At 35.7% G+C, this 20,065-nt stretch overlaps 1 protein-coding gene across 1 annotated transcript in view; it reads right to left on the minus strand.

Moving 5' to 3' along the window:
* Positions 1 to 20,065, minus strand: part of GPATCH2 (G-patch domain containing 2) — a 119,203-nt gene that overhangs the window by 29,366 nt on the left and 69,772 nt on the right. Inside the window, exons 6-8 of the mRNA XM_084203562.1 lie at positions 5,540 to 5,604; positions 2,860 to 2,899; positions 19 to 89 (exon numbers count right to left, since the gene is read on the minus strand). Of these exons, the coding sequence (XP_084059688.1) occupies positions 19 to 89; positions 2,860 to 2,899; positions 5,540 to 5,604 (176 nt within the window). The remainder of the gene's footprint in view (positions 1 to 18; positions 90 to 2,859; positions 2,900 to 5,539; positions 5,605 to 20,065) is intronic.

A 20,065-nucleotide genomic window follows, 5' to 3' on the forward strand; every position in this document is an offset into this window, starting at 1 on the left:
AATCCCACATTAAGTTACCTGCTGGCTGTTTTTACAGAGCTGTTCTTCTTGTGTCCCCTCTCTGAGCGGTTGTCTCGCAAGAGCTGAAGCTGTTAAAAAAAACCAACATGTTCAGAAGACTCTCACAAACAATGCCTTTATAGGCTCTTTAGAATTTCTCTCTGGACAATGCAATTATTTCCTTTCTTGAGTAATCTGTCAATAGCTTTCACCCAGGACTTTTGAGATGAATATGAATAGAATTTTACAATAATAGTTAATATATAAATATATATATCCAATACTTTAAAATGCCTAAATAATTGAAAATGTAAGAATCAAAGCATTTTCAAAGCATAATAGAAAGTTATGAAATTCACAATTTCACAATTAACTTATGTGTAAAATTTTATAATTTTCACAATTTGAATTTAAATTTTTGAAGCTGTATAATTAGAAGTGTTGGAAGACAATTTACAAAAAAACTAATCAAGTTAGCACTTGTGTCTAAGCAGTTATGAAACAGTTATAAATTGTTCTGAGCCCCAGGAGCTTTAGTAATTTGCAAGCTGCAGAATAAACAAAAACACACTATTAAAGCTTCCTGTAATAGTGAGGAAGTAGGAGTAGTGAAGGATTTGTTTAACTGAAATGATGACTAAGCTCCTGAAACAAGCTGTCTTTTACTTTTAAACAAGTAAGACTTTTCATTCAGATTATCTCCAACACTCAAAAGTCTATTTCCAGCATTATGATGTTCATCAGATTAGACAAGATGCACTAAGTAAAAAAAAAAAATCAGAATATTATACTAAATAAATTAAAACTGGACAGTATAAAACCTCCACAAATGTTGTTTGAAATGTCTCATATATTGAAGAAAAAATAGAAAGACTGTTGAGAAACAAAGTAGAGATAAATTGACCTAATATTCACAGCAAAGACACTTCAAAATCCCCTGTAAGTTAGGAAATTATCAACTTTAAGACTCAGCCAACCACACCTTCATGTTGTAAATGAGCACGGACTCCAAAAAATGCTACCAGTCTGAAAAACTGAACAATTTTTCCCCACCTTCTACAGGTTCCTTCTTGTACAAGGAGTGCTTCTTGTCATTTCAACTAACTAGTTCTCAGATGCAGTAAAATAGTTTATTATTTAAATAAATTTAGTGAGAATTTTATTGGTGGTCAAAATTACATTATACCACCATTACACCATTTATTTTCTTCTCCTGTCTTATAAAAAAGCTCAAACGCCTTATGCACCAGTAACATCTATAACTCATGACATCAGCCTTAGTTCACAAGTCCTCATTACTCTGTAAGTTACAAATTCAGTTAACTTCCAATAAGCTCTGACAACACAGCTCTTAGAAAAGATGAAAAAACTCACATAAAACATAAAATTACCTAAAATTTACTATTATCTGAGAAAAATGGATTAATTCATTCTATACCAGCTAAGCAGACATTTCTCATCTTCTAGACTGAAAGTCAGTGCTGGCATGTATGATATACATTAATGTACTTCTCATTGTGGAAATTTCCTTATTTTTCAGTTTAGGATCATCTAAGGAAGTAAACACTACAACTTCAATTAACCCCATTACATGAGATGATCAACATTTAAAAAATTACTCAAGCTCATAGTAATCTAATTCTTTTTTAGGTGTTTCTTCAACTAGGAAAATTATTTCAAAATAATGACTGCTAAATATGAATTATATAAAGCTGTCTACTTAGAGGTTAAGTGTCAGTCAACTTATTGTAACATGCTGGAATCTCACAATTTACAGCTAAAACTACAATGTTTTATCTACTCTGGCAGCTTTGGGTAAGCAGCATTGCTTGCTCTGGAGTTCAAAAGAAAGGGGAGGGAACAGGAAAGTTTTAAACTATGACTTACTGAAGCTATAAGTATTCATGATGGATCATCCTAAAATGAACCTTCCAAGGACTGTTCAGATTTTATTTCCTTTTGAAGTTTCACATCTATTTACATTTCCAAAGTACCAGCAAAGTGGGACAGATCTAAGGAAATCAACTGTTACACAGATTTTTTCCAACTTATGAAATGGAACGTTTGTGTTAAATTTCAATGCATTGATGATATATTCAGCTACTTTTACTGAATAGATGAAGTTAACTACACATTTATGAAAAAAAAAACAGGTTGATTTTCACATTCTATAGGTTTGGACAGTAAGTTTTGTTTAGACCATTCCACCATTCCTAAACACAGGTATTCCTCCATCTCTGAAGACAAGCTAAAGAACTAAGTGCTATGCTACTAATCCAGTTTTAAATATGGCTTCACATTCCTGCAATTACATCTCTAGGCTTGGATCTCCCAGGGACTGCACTGCAGGGGCTCAGCAGACAAACTAATAAGGTATTTTCACCAATATCTGCACCACAATGGAGATTTAACAGCTCCTGTTTTTCTGCTGTAGTCATTGTAACCAATGAAATGCAGAAAAATGGAACTGAAGATCTTCCTGTAGAAGCCTCATACCTTGTGTAACTGGTTCTGTATTTCTTGATTTTGGGAGCAAAATGGTTTGCTTTCCAGCATTTTGAAAAAGGTAACATTTGGAGATACCACAACTGACAAAATTATTTAAAAAAAAAATCAGAATTTTCACTTGAATGTTAAAACTTCAAGAATACTTAAGTGAAATTAAGTGGCTAATTAAAGAGTTTTAATTAAGAGAACTTTGGAAATACACTGCTGTATGTTTGCTCACAAGAAGATACGAAATTACACCTCCTTTGTTTACCATTTCTTAAAATATTAGCCCACTACCTCTGGAGTAGAGGTAGTTAAAAGGTCTTTATACATCTCAAGTAAGCTGTTCTTGATCAAAGCAGTTCTTACCTGGCTATGTTCCTTCCTAGCCCCAGGGCTAAACCAGTGACTGTGGGAGAAAAAAAAAAGACAGGTTTAACAATATAACTAACAAAGCACATGCTGTCATATGACCAGTCTGTGCGTGATTTTGGGTATTTTATTGCCTGCCAGGAAAATACAGCCTTTGGCAATGGTTTATTTTAATGGGCTATTTTTATTGAACTCCCTAAGTTTGTAACAGTTCTGAAAGAATGCATCACAGATTTCACTTCTGAGTAGCTGCTGGCTTTGTAGGTAATTATATTTTGTCAAACAAGCTAAAATTATACATAAATGATGGTATTTTAATATACTACAATGCACATGCCATAAATTAGAGTAATTCCATATTTAGTACTGAAGTGGTACTTATTAATGATTATAGCTGAAAAGACTTTCAAGTAGTTTAGACTACCTGCTACCTGTTAATGTATTATTTCACAAACTGAGGTCTGAGATTGAATCTAAAGAGAAATGCCAAGTCTGAAAACCCAGTGGCTTCGTATTTCCAACTGCAAAACTGTGACTATTGGCAGCCTTGTTTCACAAAGATGGAAATTCAGAGTAAGATTTTGACACACAGGGCTGTCACAATGTGCCTCTTCCCTCAACAGCAGTAAAAGCATAATACTGGCTCACAGACACAGTGGTCACAAAGAACTGAATTACCATCTGAATGGAGCTGCAGCAAGCATCATACAAACCTGCACACTTGCAAAATGAAAAGAAGACAGAAAAAAAAAACCTAGAACAAGGGGGATCTCAAGTTACATGTAGCATCTACATTTTATTTGTGTTAAGCAAGCAATAGGTGTTGGTCAAAGGATGAAATAATTCCATCCATCACAATATTGCACAGAAAAGAACATCCCCACTATCTGCTCTTGCATGCTCCTCTGGAAGTGTAACCAAAGATTACAGCTTAACCTAGCCATGCTTTTTCTGAAACACTTCCATTCAATATAATTTAGTCCAATTTTCTCCTCTAAGCAGCCATATAATGACACTTAAATTTTTACTTTAATTAGTATACTGAGAAGATTTCAATTCCATGGAATTGTCTGGTTTAAATCTCTTTTATTTTCAAGTCACAAATCTAAAAGTTTTGTGGCTTTTTGTCACTCCGCTTTTCAGAGTTTGATAATGAGCAGTCAACCCTCTCATTCTTGCATAAAAGACCAGCTGTCACCAGAACATCCATACTGCTTTTTCTACTTTCAAGGTGATTAAGAAAAAGGAGTTGGAAATAAAAAAGGAATTACAGCAATAAAGTCAAAAGTACACCTTGAGACAAAGTAGACATCTATATATTTTGGACACAAAACCTTCATCAACTGCATTCAATAATTCAGTATCTGGTGAAAACTGGGAGATTTTATATACACACAACTTCGATGCTGGTAGTGGATAGAAAGTAAAAACATCACATTTGCAAGTGACTCAACAAATAAGGTCACAATTGTCCAGGGGCTGATGAAAATCAGAAATATACTGGGTTAGATTTAAATTCTTCATAGATATTTGTCTTGTCTCTGACCAGTGTGAACAGCAAACGCTCAAGGAGGAGCAGCAAATTGGGATATCCTCCACATAAACTCTTGTGGATTGTGCCAAACCAGTTGATTACAGACTAAATGATCAGTAAAAGGATATTTCTAGTGAAAAAGTACACCAAAGTAATTGGAATACACCTTGCATTTAGATATTAAAAACCCTTTAAAAAGAATAAGACCTTTTTTAATGGGAAAGTGATACATCACACCAATTTTTAACTTTTTGCCCACTCCCTTAATTACAATATTATTTCTCTGCTTGTTTCTTTTAAAAAAAGCAAAAGTAAAGCCCATAAAGTAAATCCCAGTTGAATTACTACTTGGTCATAATAAGTTATGGTAGAAATACCTGATGAAATCAGAACCTATTGAATTTACACACATTTTATCAAGTTATGAGATGAAACAGAGGTGGATATAAAACAGTTGGTACTGAGGAGCTGATATCTGCAGTATCTCTGCTTTGACAAGTTTTGTTTTAAACTGTGGATGATGTATTTAGTAGCAGTTAGAACACATAAATGTATCTCCAAATATACTATTTCCTCATCATGTATGTCTGTGTTTTAGAGTTTTGACTTGAAAAATAAAGGAAAATGTAATCCTCAAAGTATCCAAAAGATGTAACCAATAAATAATGCTGTTAAGTTTGTCAGCTGAAGAGAATCAGAGTTTACAATAATGACACACTAGAGTAACTAAAGTTAATTACACTCCCTATTTACAGGTATTTAAACAATGAATTCAACATCTTTTTGTGAAAATTATTATAAACTTCTTCCTCACATGAGACTAGAAGATGTGACGTTTACGTATTTTCATACATCCCATTTTTGCTATCCAGCCTTAAACAAGTTTGCATTTTAGGAAAGGATACTTAGAAAGTTAATAAAACATACTTACAAAGCACTGAATTTCATGTTTCCTTAAGAAGCATAAAAAATGAACTAAAAAGGATTGTAAGTACTCTTATTAAATAAAGACATCACATAACTGACCTGAGGCTCTCATCACAAGAGATGTTTGTGCAGTTGTACGATGTGGCTTTGGGACAGAGGTACCATTGTAAAGTTAATGATAACAAAAAAATTATAACTCCCATCACTGATACTCACTCATGGTGAAGAGAATCTTGGGACAAGTGAGCTGTTTTCCTGCTACCTCCTGGTCCTGGAGTTATCTAATGGAAGCATGAAGGAAAAAAGAAATCTTTGAGTAGTGGGGCAGCATATGCACAAAATGACTGCTTATTAAGAAAATACATCAAAAACATTAAATACAAAACAGAGACAGGATACTAGATACGGTAAATGAATTCAGCAAAATCTGCAATTTTTCAGTAAAGTCTGAGTGCAGAAAGTGCTATATGAGATTAAGGAAAATCCTTTACGAACAATTTTGATTGGACATCAAACATAAAGACATTTACAGGTTTCAAGGACCTAAGCTACTTTTCTGTAGTCCATGAAGTACTTTTACCTCCAAAACAGGAAAGTTAGATGTTTTGAAAATCATACGCAATATGGCTCATACAGAATACATTTATTAAAAAAACAATCCTCCCAACACAAAGCTTTTGAAATTCAAGTGTACATGGGACAGAAAGCAAAGGTAAATTATTTTTACCAAACTATACTGCAGTCCATGTCTAGTGTTTTATACATACTGTAACATGAAATTAGTGATATCCCCAATTGAAGAATGATCTTCAGAATGCTCAAGAGTACAAGCAGACTTTGCAGGTGATGACATACTGATATTGCTCAAGAAAGGATTCAAACAGCTTTGCTTTTATTTTTGCAAAATGCTTAAGTCATGTACATATGTAGATAAGTAAAAGCAGAAGAATAAGAGACAACTCATGATACACATGCTCAAGGAAGTAGAGTAGCAGGCAAACTATTCCTGATGGAAAGAATGAAGGAGCAAACTTTCCATTCCTTGGAGATAATTTTGTAGTCAGGAGATAACCAGAGGAGGGAATGAAGTCACATGTTCTTGCAGGTTTGACAGAAGACCACAAAAACTCATTAGTAATACATTCATATGGCTCAGGCTTGCCAAAAGTACATAAGCTGGAGATTCATGGATAAAAGCAGCCCACTCATTATTATAAGAACAATGTGCTCAACTCCTAAAGTAAAACCTCCCTATTAATCTGGTGTAATGGAGAAAAGGCAGGCCAGTCAGAGCTCCAAGTCTGGAAGACTTTCAAAGAATGCTCATGAAATAATTTGAGAGTTCCACATGATTAAAGTATTTGACCAAACTCTGCTTCTTTGACCTGAAGAATGATGTCACTCTGGGCTGAACTGAGAAACAATAAAGTGCTTTCACTTTTCTGGCTGAGGGGGATAAAAAAAGCATTGGTAATACCTTACCTCTGAAAAATCTATGCAAACGTACAAATCACAGTAGAGGAAATCACGACAGCTACATAGGAGAGCAGCACCTACTGCTTTATTCCCCTTTGGAATTTACTGTTTTACTAGACTGATCACAGCGTTACACAGCCACGGGATGATAATAAAACACTGACCCAACGCTACTGTTTCAATGTCATAGTTCATCTAATACTAAAACTGAGAAATGGCCATTCACAAAGACATACCTGGAAATATAAGCCAGTATTTTAATACGTAATTTCCAAATTTTAAGATTAATAAGTAAACTGTTACTTTAAAACTACAGGTAAGCATGCAGCTCAGCTCTTGAGAGTTATATCCTGCATTAATCTCAAAATGAGGTTTTCATGCTATTCCAGTGGGTATCCCTGGAATACAGTAATCCATTTTCTACACTGTGGCTATAAGAAAAGCAGACTGTGCCTATGTCATGCTTTGTTAGAGGTTCATGATCACATTATCTCATGGTGGACCTGACACTTTTATTCAGTTTACAGTATGTTCTGTGTACAGGCAACTTATTTCCTTTGCCAGGGCTGCTGACAACCTTTTCCACACTATATTAATCTTGTTTACAGACTTTATCTTGGTACAAATATCAGAAAACTGAACTTTTTATCTCAGGGAGAAAATAAACAACATGTTGACAGAAGCAAAAGCTATTTTCTGGGCTAAAATTGGTTGTTTACCTGCAGCCATACTTATGGAAACAAGTTTAAGTTTCCAGCTTACTCAAAATACATAATCTGAAATTTAATAAGCATGGAAATTTCAAGAAAATTCACTTGATAAATTGCCAGTTTTAAAATAATACAGAAACCACAGAAGCAGGTTTTTCCACCAATTTATATGAGAATATGAACTTGCTTGGAACACAGTTACAAGTGATCACCAAGTACAGTGTTCAGGTTTCTCCTGCACACCCCAGATGGCTTCAGCTACCACACAGCCACAGAATGTTTATTCAACTAAACTCACAAGGTACACACATACACACCTTTGCATAAAACTTGCTGCTAATTACTCTAAAGATTCCCAATATGTTAATGCAAATTAATTCCCATTTGCAAAACTTACCGAGGGTATAAAAAGCTAAACCAAATCTCATTGCCCACCTTCATCTGCTACCTCAGTGTTACAAAAATCTTCAATATTAATAACGTTCAGGGTCATTTTTGAAACTTTTAGTCTCTTCTGGCTACAAGTCCTTTCACCACTGCTTGAATAAGATGACAAGGTGATGGCTGCATCCTGTTCATAGAACCTCTGAGACACAGGTACTCCAACTCAGAGACAAAGTACTCCTGATCTGCAAAGATTTCTTTGCCTGAGAAATTATGACCTAAACTAATGGACACAGAAAAAAGATAAAGTATTCAACACTAAGGGGTTCTGCCTCAGAATACACAACACCATCTACTGCTGCCCAAAATCAGTTGGAAAAGGCCCCCAGGACCCTCAAGTCCAACCTTCAACTGTGTACCACCATGCTCACTAAGCTATATCAAGAAGTGACACGTTTGTTCATTCTTTGAACACCTCCCAGGATGGCAATTCCACCATTTTCCTGGGCAGCCTGCTCTAATTCTTCACTATCAGTGAGGAAATTTTTCCTAATATCCAACCTGATCCTCCCCTGCAAGATACTACACATGACAAACTTCAGAAGTGACGTAAGGAAAGATGGTGGGATTAAAGAGAAAAAGGACAAGGAAGTCAGAGGACCTCACTCTGACTAAAATAATATTAAGCACCTCAACTGTAATTTTAAAATGCCAGTAATAGAGAATAGAGCATTTTGGCTGGAAGGAACCTACAGTGAACATCTTGACCAATTCAAGGCTGACCAATTTAGAGTGCGTTGTTAACGGCATTGTCCAAAAACACCGACCGGTTCGGGGCATCAGCCACATCTCTCAGAATCCTGCTTTAGTGTTTGAACACACCCTTGGTAAAGAAATGCTTCCTAATGTCCAGTCTGAACCTCCCCTGGAGCAGCTCTGCCCCATTCCCACACATTTTATCACTGGGTCCCAGGGATAAGAGATCAGGCCATCAGGGCTTCCCCTCCTTAAGAAGCTGTAAGAGGTCACCCCTCAGTCCCCTTTCTTCCAATCCAGACAAGCCTGGATCCCTCAGCCACAGCTCCCAGAACATGCCTTCCAGCGCTGTCAACAGCCTTGTTCTCTCCTCTGGACGCATTCAAGGTCCTTCACATCCTTCTTCAGCTGTAGAGCCCAGAACTGCACTGGGCACTGGAGGGGAGGCTGCACCAGTGCTGGACTCTGTGAGATCATCCCCCCCTTGTGAGTGACTGACACCACTGAGGGACAGGGAGCTAAGTGCCCACAGCTCAGTCACAGGGTGCTTAACACCACCACTTACATCATACGAACAGGATAAGGGGTGTCCAAGATTGGAGAAATAAAAAAAGAATCAATTTAGTGGATCAATTTATGCATCTCCTAATTAAATATGAAAGTGCTATTTTAATTTACATGTGCTGTAGTTTAAAGAAAAGCTACCACCATGCACCAAGAAAAACCCACAACACATTAATGCACAACAAAAAGGTTATAGTGTCACTTAACAATTCTGCTTACTTTTAATTTGAAGTATATTTTAATGTTCAGTTACTGAATAGCCCATGAAAAGTAATGAATAATTTTTTAAAGATATCTATGATACAAAGCTCCCAAGTATGGATGTGTTCAAGACTCAGTATTTTCTTAATATTTTAAATAATATAAAAAACCCTAATAGGCATGCTCATCCATTCTTGTCCCTTACTTTTTCCCATGCTACCACACAATCAAGTGAGAAAACATATTCCCTGTTCATAATTTATGCTTATTTTAGGACATAATATTTTTAAAAAAACAGAGAATATGTCCTATTCATAATTGTTCCTGAGATATATTTTCCATTACTGAAAAAGTAAGTTTCTTACAGATTAAGTAGTTTTTAAACACTGAAAGTGGTACTTTTGCCTTTTGAATTAGATTTTATGCCAAGCACTCCATAGCATGGGCAATGAAAAGATACTACTGAGCTCATTTTTTACAGGATGTTATTTCCTTGCCATGATTTGGTGGACTTGGCAGTGCTGGTTTGATGGCTGGACTCGATCTTTCTTACAGGTCCTTTCTAATCTAAATGAGTCTATGATGTGCTTTAAAAAGCCACATAAATAATTATGAAAGTATTTGACTTGAAAGCTTAGCTTAGTTGTCACAATATGTCACATTCATAGCAGGTAAAACCAGTAAAATGTCAGTAAAATTTTGCTGGACACTAATTACACAAATAAGCTAGCTGCTTTCCGAAATGAAAGAACAGGTTGCTTTTTCTGCTCTGTAAATTAACTGCTATGATCAACTACAGCTTAAAAAGTTCCATAGCAAACCCAATTTTCTCAGGTGGGATTTTCTGCACAGAAGTTGTTTTCCAAAATGAAATGCAACTAAAATCAAATCCCAGAGAATGGGATTTTGCAGGAAATTACAGCATGACAATGTCAAATTCATAATTCACAGATCTGCAACTGTCACTTTACAGGAAATTAAATCAAACTATATCAAGGGAAAAAATAGAGTAAAACCTATTCTCCACATTTTATTGCACTGATTAAAAGCAATACCTTACTATTTTCAGTACCTATTTAGTTACTAATTTTTTTCCTCTTCTCCACTAGGAACCTTAGAAAGTACATGCATTAAACAAAATTTTGGATTTAAAATAGATCTTTAAAAAATCCAGATGCACATTTGACTGGGAGCAATATAGAAAATGATGAAAACAAAAATAGTTTTCACAGTATACATTACTGAACATTGCTATAATTTATTCCCTCTGAAAACACACTCTTGCTGAAGGGCCCAAACTGACCATTCCAGAGAGGCATCTCTTTAATGTACAGATTACCTTTAAGTGATGCTCAGTCAAACTCTACAAAGTCTCCATGAAGACACGGCTCACTGGCAGAAGGGTTCTATACCAGTTTCTTGCCGCTCCACTCATATTTCTTTAAAATTAACCTTTTACTAACACAGTGTTGCAAAAATCAATGGATCATTGCCATTCTGCTTGCAAAATACAGGCAAGTGATAGGGAAAGAAAAAAAAAAAAAGAAAAGATAAAGAAAAATAGGTCAAAAGACATGGATTTTTCTCCTAAAGCAAACAGGCACCTCCCTGTACATGTTTTACTGTTTTCTCTTAAGGCATTTAAAAAAAAGAAAAAAAAGTAAGAATTAGTAAGTTTCTTGGCATGACAGAAAAAGTCCCAGCTCCCCAACCTCTCCAGCGATTTCACAGACTGTTAAGAGTTTTCTCTACATTTCTTTTCACACAACTGATCAAACTGCCTCTATCTCTTGATTACAGTTTTCAACTGCATGATTAACAGATGGAAAGGAATACCATGAGAATATCAGAGACTAAAAGAAGAAAACTCTACTATTGAACCTAGCTACCTCAGAGAAAAATGGGAAATTTAAATCACATGTATAAAAGGAAAGAATGGAATTTCTTTGTAAACTTTTGCTATTTCACAGTTTTTCTCTGCTACTTTTAAGACAAAACCTGAATTTGAAGTTAAATAAATGTAAGTTTAAAACAAAAAAAAGTACTTTTTTGAAAATAGACTGGCCTGGGTGTAACATTTTCTGTCTGTTTTAAATTGTAACATTAACATAAAATATCACACACCATGTTTTGTCCTAAATCTTTGTCAAACAGACCGGTTTTTACACACTATAGAATAGGCAGAGTAAGCTTAATGGTGCACTGTAATAATATATATTAGTGCATTCTTGCTGTCTTTAGGTGTGTAATACAGTAACACTGGAGGAGCTATTAGAGGAAATAATACTAATATACAATGTAACAAAAAAAACCTGGTCTATGGGACAGGCAATGGCAAACTGAGAATTTTAAGTTTCCCATCTGCAAGAAAGTGAGTAGGAGAGTTTCTTCTGAGATTCTTAATATTTAATATGAAATATTACTGTGTGGCACTATGCCTCCAATAACAGCTCACAACACTGCAAAAAATGGACTGACTTACAAGTCTCAAGAAGAAAATATAAACCAGAAATCTGTAGTTTTTATATTCAAATTAATTAAACTCCTTCTAAGAAGGCAAATGTAAGATTCTCCTGACTGCAAAAACACAATAGACAGCACCATTATGTCAATATTTTATATCAGGAAAGGGGAAATACTCAGGGCAGCTGTGAAACAAAACAATGGCCCGAAGTTTGTTACCTCAGTACTCTGTAAATAGCTAGTATTTAACAAATTTAATCTGAAGTCAACCAGATTTTCCTTATTTGGGAAATGGAGCCACTAATTAAATGCTGCAATTATATGCTGCATAAATATATATATAAAATCTAAAATCTTTATGGTGATATTCTAGCTGTCTGTTTAGACATAAAACTTATTCTTAGGTGATATCTTCACTAAATCAACAGGGGATTTTGATTTCAGTAGTGTAGGTACTGTACCTTTATTAGTTGAGAATATTCTACAAAGCTGAAATAATGTTTTACCTTGTAAAATTATCATCAATAAGTAAGTTACCCAAACAGCAAATTAGGGAGGATGAAGTAGCAGAGTAGCAATTAGGCAACGAGCCTCGATCTGGGAGATGCTGGCTACATTTGCAAAAAACAGGAAAAACATTTAAACAAGACCCTCGTTTCCCTTCCCCCAAAAGGGTTCTGTAACAGTATTTCCTTACTTTGTTAAAGTAATATAATATAATGGCAGTAAAGATGGTACCAACAACAAAGGATGTCATCAAAGCATTTGCTTTGAGTCTGCCCAAAGTACAGAAGGTGATTTTTATTCCTGCTGCCGTGGGACTTATTAGAGGAAACAGAAAAACATCAATATTTAATGCATTTCTGTATCTGACCAGAATTCTTCCTAGCAGAGCCCTTTGCAGGTACCAGTTGCACAAAGCCAGTTCATGGCAGCCTGAGCTGGCTGGGTGTGGATTCAAACCCCAAGCACAAAACAAAACCCCCAGGTCCAAGCGGCCATCCGGTTTCAGTCGCAAGCTGTGAGTGGCCTCTACTGGCTGACCAAAGGCTACAGGAGTCACCAAGCTTCTGCTCTGAGTTACAGCTGAGGTTATCCAGTGTGGGGAGAAATGGAACAGAAGGAATATGCTCGTCAGTGCTACATCATTCACTCAGGCTGGGGCTAAAAATGAATGGCAAACACAAGGTGAGTGATACAACAGACAGTTTGGGAGCACTTTAATACCAGTGCTCCCAAATCTGCCCAACACATGCTGCAAATAGACACATGCAGTAGTCCAGTTTCCAAAATGACAATGGAATTCAGCACGATGTACTTTGCTAGCTCTTAAGGTGGACACAAACTTGAAAGTCAAGTAGTGTATAATCTGTTCATATAAATTACATATTTTGTATGAAGAGAGTACTATTTCAATTGCAGTTTCAACTGTTTGATTTAGATGCACAAACAGAAAACTTGCTGCATCTTCTGAGACATATGAAAGCAGAGACCACATAACCATTCTCTTCATAAATGTGAAACAGATTTGACCTTTTCCTTATATATAAAATTAAAATCAGTAAATAAAGAGTAATAAAAAAAATTAAAAATCTGAAGGATGAAAGCGCGTCTATTGTCACAAAGATGACCTACAATTTCCTCCAAGTACATAAAAATTATATTTTGTGAAGAAAAAAAGGATAATAAACTATAACTTTTTAAAAAACCACAATAATTGTGAACAACACAGCTTGGAGAAAAGCAGTCCAAAACATGGCAAATATACTTATTAGATTATTGTGCAATGTCTGTATCAAAATTAAAAAAAGAAAATTAGACAAATAAAGATAGAGCCAGTAGCAAGGGGTTTTTTTAACCTCACTTTTGTTTTTCCTAGGAATATGTACCTGATTTGCCATTCTCCCACATTTTAATTGCAGGTTATCAAGGATTATTGTCAAACACAAGTGAGTACTGATGCCAAAAGGTGACTGCCTTCACAAGCAGCTGCACCGTGCTCACACGCAGGCCTGTATTTTCTGATATTTCCAGCTCCTGTTCTGAATTGTGCCCCATCTCAGAGTTCCACCTCATTTCAGAATTCAGTCCCATTATCTCCACTGCTCCAAATTGTTCACAGGGTTATCTAGCTGACATAGAAGATAACCCTCCATCTCACTAGACACCACTGGGATATGACATGCTGACCCACAGTAAGCCCTGATTATTAGCTTGAAACATACACCATATAAATGGAGCTTTGAGCCAAATAATTTGCTTTAAAGTTTTTCCATTCTACTTACACATTAAAACTCACTTTAAACATGCTGACACAAGTTCCATTAATCTATACACTCATGAACATATTTAGACATAGATGCATTAATGTTAGATGCTATCATCAGAAAACAGATGAAAAATACTGCTGGGAATGCAGCCTGCAAGTAATCCCTTTTTATTTACAAAAAAGACAAAAGATTTTAGCTTATGAATGAAATGAAAATCAAATGGCCAATCACTGCAATTAAACAGAATGCCTCACTGCCTATTTTGCACTGAAGCCCACAGTGTTCCAAAAAAAGGACTTGTAGCAAACAGAAGAACAGTGAGATTCCATCTTTTCCACACCACTATACTTCCACTGACTGGGAAACAGGAGACGATTAGTAACCCCTGACAGATCTGCTAGGATAATTCTCCTCTTCCCCATAGCCAACAAATGGTTTCCTGTCATAACACCTACAGTCCTGCATGAGTTTAAAAGTCTTGAACTGTTCAAGTTTCATTTACATGAAAAACTTAATGATTTTGTTTTTGGCAAAGGGCACCCAATGAGCTGTATTACAGCCTGGACAACAAAAACCAGGCAGTACCTGAACTATTATCAGGAGAAGAACATAAGAAAACTGAGCACATGAGAATGCTGATAGCAGTGTGAAAAATATCCCATGTGAAGAAAGCAGTTCAGAAGATTGTGGATTTAAAGGTTACACTTTGCTAAGATTTGGAATAAAACACCTTTCAAAATACATACAGTTTGATCAATAACACATGTTGTGAAATTTACACGTTTGAACTGCAAAAATAAAAGCATGACCTTTTGCCCTTCAAGTTAGATGACATTTAAATAATTAGTGCCCACAAAACTATTTTTCTTCATTTCAAGTGAAATTCTCACCAAAAGGGCTCACAACAGCGGTAAAACAACAGGAAAAAGGCTGTAGGGGAGCCTCAGTCACAAACTTGGACAGTTTCACTGCTGTATGTGGATGACATTTCTCATTATTTTGAACTGATCTGTACATAAATGCTTCACACTACAAGATTACATGACAAACAGATTTTAAAAATCCTTCTGTATTTGCCACTTTTTCTGCCATTTGTACTTCTAACATATAACTATAACCATCGTTTCAGATTGTAAACACCAGTAGAGATGAACAGGAGAAGCATGCAGAAGATCAGAAATCAACTTTTCACTGGGCATTTTTAAGGTCAAGCTAAATTCAGGTTTAAGATATATTTTTAAATTTTGTCCCCAAGCAAAATGACACAGAAATAAAACATATTTTAAAACATGTTACAATAAATATCATTCTTCATAGCAAGACATTCTCCAGCTTTTCCATTACCTTGTCTTCAAATATAAATATTCTTAACTTCTACTATAGAAGAAATGGAAACAAGGAGGTGCTAATAGGAAAAAAAAAATCAAAAGTGGGAATTCCACTCACACATTTTAAAATAAACTCTCAAGCTTTTTAGGTTTAATAGCAATGCCATACTAGGATATCAACACTTGAATAAGGTTGCACTGCATTTCTTAATTTCTAACATAATGCAGATCCCAAAGATCTATCTTACTGACTGTTAAACTCATGAATGGATTGTGCAAAGTCATCATCAACTTTGATTTGGAGACTAAATTGTATTATCTTAATCTCAAATCCCTCCTTATCAGTAAGAGTGCTCTGAAGTTCTCTTTGCATGGTATCAAGCCCTGTATGATGGAAAACATCACAGTATGATCTTAAGAGAGCTGAGTTCCTTACAGTAATTTAAACTTGTAATGCATTACAGTGATAACTATTGCAAAACATTAATTCACAAAGGAAGGGAAGTCTGTGTTCCAGGAGCAGAGAGCTGCTTCTATTTGCTATCCTTTCCTCCAGCAAGATGAAGCAGCATTGCTGGTTTTGTGCCATCAAGGAAATGGAGCTTTAGAGTGTTTCTGTCAGAAAGTTGTGTTCAGTATGTGAAAAACTTTTGCTCTCCCAGAAAATTAAAACAATGTACAGAAAACAGAGTTTAAGTACTCCCTAGATGTGTGTCCATGTGAGTGAGGACAGTGGCTGCCTCTGTTGCAGGACAGAAATCAGGGCACTGTTCTCATTTACAGGCGTTTCTGTTACTGGAAATTACATGGGGGAAAGACAATTCTCTCTCCCTCAATGACTCTGGCAGCATCAATTTTACTTTTCCGGCCAGATCCATGAAAATAGGTTTTGGTAACTCTCATAACACATTAGCTGCCTTAGGCTTCTGAAATTCCTGACCATGTACAGGAAATATTTTCCAACCAAAGCCATATCTTCTACTTACAAAGCATCACTGTAGAAACAAGAATAAAAGGAGTACCCGGCTTGTTGGGTCCTGATCATATAGAGGATCAAGTAAAGAACATTTTTCTTTCTGTTGCAAGTGTTTAATGTGTTGCAGGGCACAGAGAACAACACTATTTTTCAGACACAAAGCTGTAAAGCACATTTTGCCCAGTCCTGGAGAGGGCTGCCTTTCTGCCCACCTCAGGGCAGATATCATACATCATAGAATTCTGGCCTTCGGTTATGAGCAACTCCTAGCAAAACCTAGGAAAACCTAAATTGCTCTTGAGGAGTTAGAAGATTATATTTTCTATTGTTAAGGGATGAAAAAAAAAATCACAGAAACCAAAGAGAGAGTCTTTACACAGAGAAGATCTTGAACCAAACCCCAACATTTGATGTTTTTATGGGCATGTTATTACAGAAACACCTCGAGCTAACTTAGTCCCTAATAAAGACAAATTGTCCTTAAAACTTACAACTTGTAAAACAGTATGACATGACTCACCAAAACAACATCCAAGACAGGGAAATGGAAGTACATTGTGTTCAGCAGCTATTTATGAGTGACAGCCCTGCTGCTTAAAATTTATACATGTCCAGAGGCTTTCATAGACTATTCATGGTATAATCTGATTATCTCCATGATGCAAACTTTACTTTGAGTCAAGGGGAAGTATTTTTACTATCAGTACAAAAAAATGTGCATTCTCCTATGGGATGCTGGAATACATACTTGATTTTAGTTTGGGAGGGGAGGAATAGAAAAACTAGCCAGAATGAACTTCATGTACAAATATTACTATGAAAAATGACAGTATGTGGAAAAGAACACCTACACAGAAATCTTCAGTAAGATAAAAACTAATATACTGTCTAAAGACAACAATAACTATCTCTTTATAAATAGTGCTTGAGGAATTCTTTGAATCTGTCTGCTTTGTTCAATGGTCAGACATCAGGTCATTATAACCAGATTCATGTTCTCTACCATCCCCAAGATGGCTGAGTAAACAGCACCAGCACAAAGCCTTGCTGAATCCACTGCTTGCCGTTCAAGTTGGTTGTGGTACAAAATTTTTGAAGTGAGTTATTAAGTTTTCATTTCATTTGCTGCCAAAGCATACCTGTGATGTTTGCTTACTAAATGCAACTTTCAGCATCAGTACCTTTAATTTAGCTAATGAAGCAATACTATGTTGATAGACTATTCCATTTCTTACCAAACACCTAAAAGTTTACACAGCAGAATAGAGGCTGAATCGAGGTGACTGGGCACATTATTAAGCCTGGTTTAGTTTGCAGGCAGGCTTAACACTAGAAAACATGGTACACTCTGAGCTATTGATATGATGCTCAGATTTCTCCAAATAATAAAAATCAAAATTGATGGTCAAGATAAAGCTCGCCTATTCACTCACTAACTGGACACCAACCGTATAAATACTGCATTTCACAAAGCTAACTGGAAACAGTTACAAAGAGTTAGAAGAACTCCGAGTTTAAGAAGAATTTATAAACAGCTCAATTCAAGGGAAAAAACCCAGGCACATCCACGACTTTGGCAGAATCTCTTATGAAATTACATTTGATGGTAGCATTCAATAAATTGTACATATTGGCAGAAAACCCTGTTGTATGTATCATATGCCCGATAGCATTAAATTGTGTAGGCTGCCAAGAAGAAAAATTTAGGGAAACAGTAATTTGAATTTGGCAGTATGACCCACAAATATTTAAGCAGCACAACACAAAATAAACTTTGACATTTCATAAACTATTTTAAAAATGATAAAAATACAGTGTTATATTAATTAAGCGGAATGCTGTTGGCAAGAAATAGATGTTCACTGAAAAGGTGCCATAAGTGCCATGAAGTATTTGGGAACATTTTCAAGTTCTTCCAGCATATAGCCACGTCCTGAGGAAAATACTGAATGAAAAAAAAAGAAAGCTTACAGAAAATTCTAGGAAAGTTATCAAAGCTGTTCATATTCATAAGGAATCAAACACCTTACAACTAAATTAGAGGTCATCTGCCCATCAAAAGATGGTGCATAGTGAGGTAGTGCCTGTTCCGTGGGGTGGGGGAAACTATGGCATTAGTTACATGGTTAAAGGCACCTTCCTGGAAAAGCAACATTCACACACACCAATCTTTAGGGGAAAAAAAAAAATTAAACAATCTTTCCAATTCTTAAATTGAGGGATGCAGATATACATCATTTGCCTAGCTTATCATCCATAACATCAACTAAATGAGGTTCAGACATGATGAAGTATCCTGAACCCTGAAAATTTCATATTCATCTAACTCAGTACATAAAGAAATCCTCTGTTTTCTTTTTAAAGACACTATTAAAAATATAGGCCTCATCTCCTTATGCAGCTAAATAGTTTATCTCTGGTACAGGGTAAATTACTATTACCATGAAACCTTTCCAGAAATGTATTTGCCTTCAGTCGGAATTCAGAGTTATTTCCTGCTTTTACTTGCAGATCTGAGAGACCACCTCTGGAAGCTTCTACTCTAACCAAATACCTACTTACTTCTATCATAAGATATGGATTGTACTACTGTTTTCTTTGATTCAAAGTGAAAGCCTATCAGCTACAGAAGCTTTCATATAAAACTATTCAAGGGATATTCTGTGGTTAAATTAGCAAGCATACATTTTCCATTTTTATCCTACCTTAAAATCTCTGATATTATTTCCTATAATTTTGTGTGATCCATCATTATAGCACCATTTTACTGTGATTAAAAACTCCTCTTTTTTATAGTGGGCTTCTTCCATGCCCCTCGAATTCTTCAAATAGGCTTCATTCATCTTTAGGTAAAATTGTAGCTCACTTTGTGAAAAACATATCTCCTGAAAGCCATAATAAATAAACAACACAATGCAGTGCTCTGGACTGACTCAATAATTCTGTAGCATTGTGGTTTGTTAAACCTGAATATTTGTTGTATTTCTGCCATATAAAAATATTTAGGAAGAATTCTATCTTCAAGGTTTAGTGTTTGAAGTCTAATGGTAAACCCAGAAACGGAGACTAGCAGGGGAAAAACCCCTTGATTACATTAAGACTGACACATGACATCCTTCCAGAACATCCTCAGGCAATTGGAGTATGTTTTCTTTATCATGCCAACAGGCTTACCGTTTCACAGTTTAAAAGACCAAGGGTGGGGAGGACCAAGGGGTTCCGTTTTGACTCCATAGGTATATTTGCAGTAATACAGTTTTTCAAACTATGCTTGGAAATCACTGCAGTTTAAATGAAGGAGCTACTTTTAAAAGCCAAACATTTTAGTGTTCTCCTCCATCTGACAGAGTCAACCAATGAATGCCTTCATGACAAAAGAATACTCTTCTCTGTATGAACAATATTTTCACCTGGAAGTGCTTTAGGATCTTGATCAATACAGAAATAAATGCCCTTTTCCACATCCTCTCAAAAGGCTTTGGTTTCTATTAAAAGATACTTATTTTTTAAAACTAGGTAAAATACTGTGAGAGATCTATGGCTGAGTTACAAAATTCCTACTGATGAAATTAAGTAAAACATTACAAATATGGGGCCTCAGTAAAGAAACTGGA

The sequence above is a fragment of the Fringilla coelebs genome (genome assembly GCF_963513975.1).
Source record: "Fringilla coelebs genome assembly, chromosome: 3".
Lineage (NCBI taxonomy): Eukaryota > Metazoa > Chordata > Aves > Passeriformes > Fringillidae > Fringilla > Fringilla coelebs.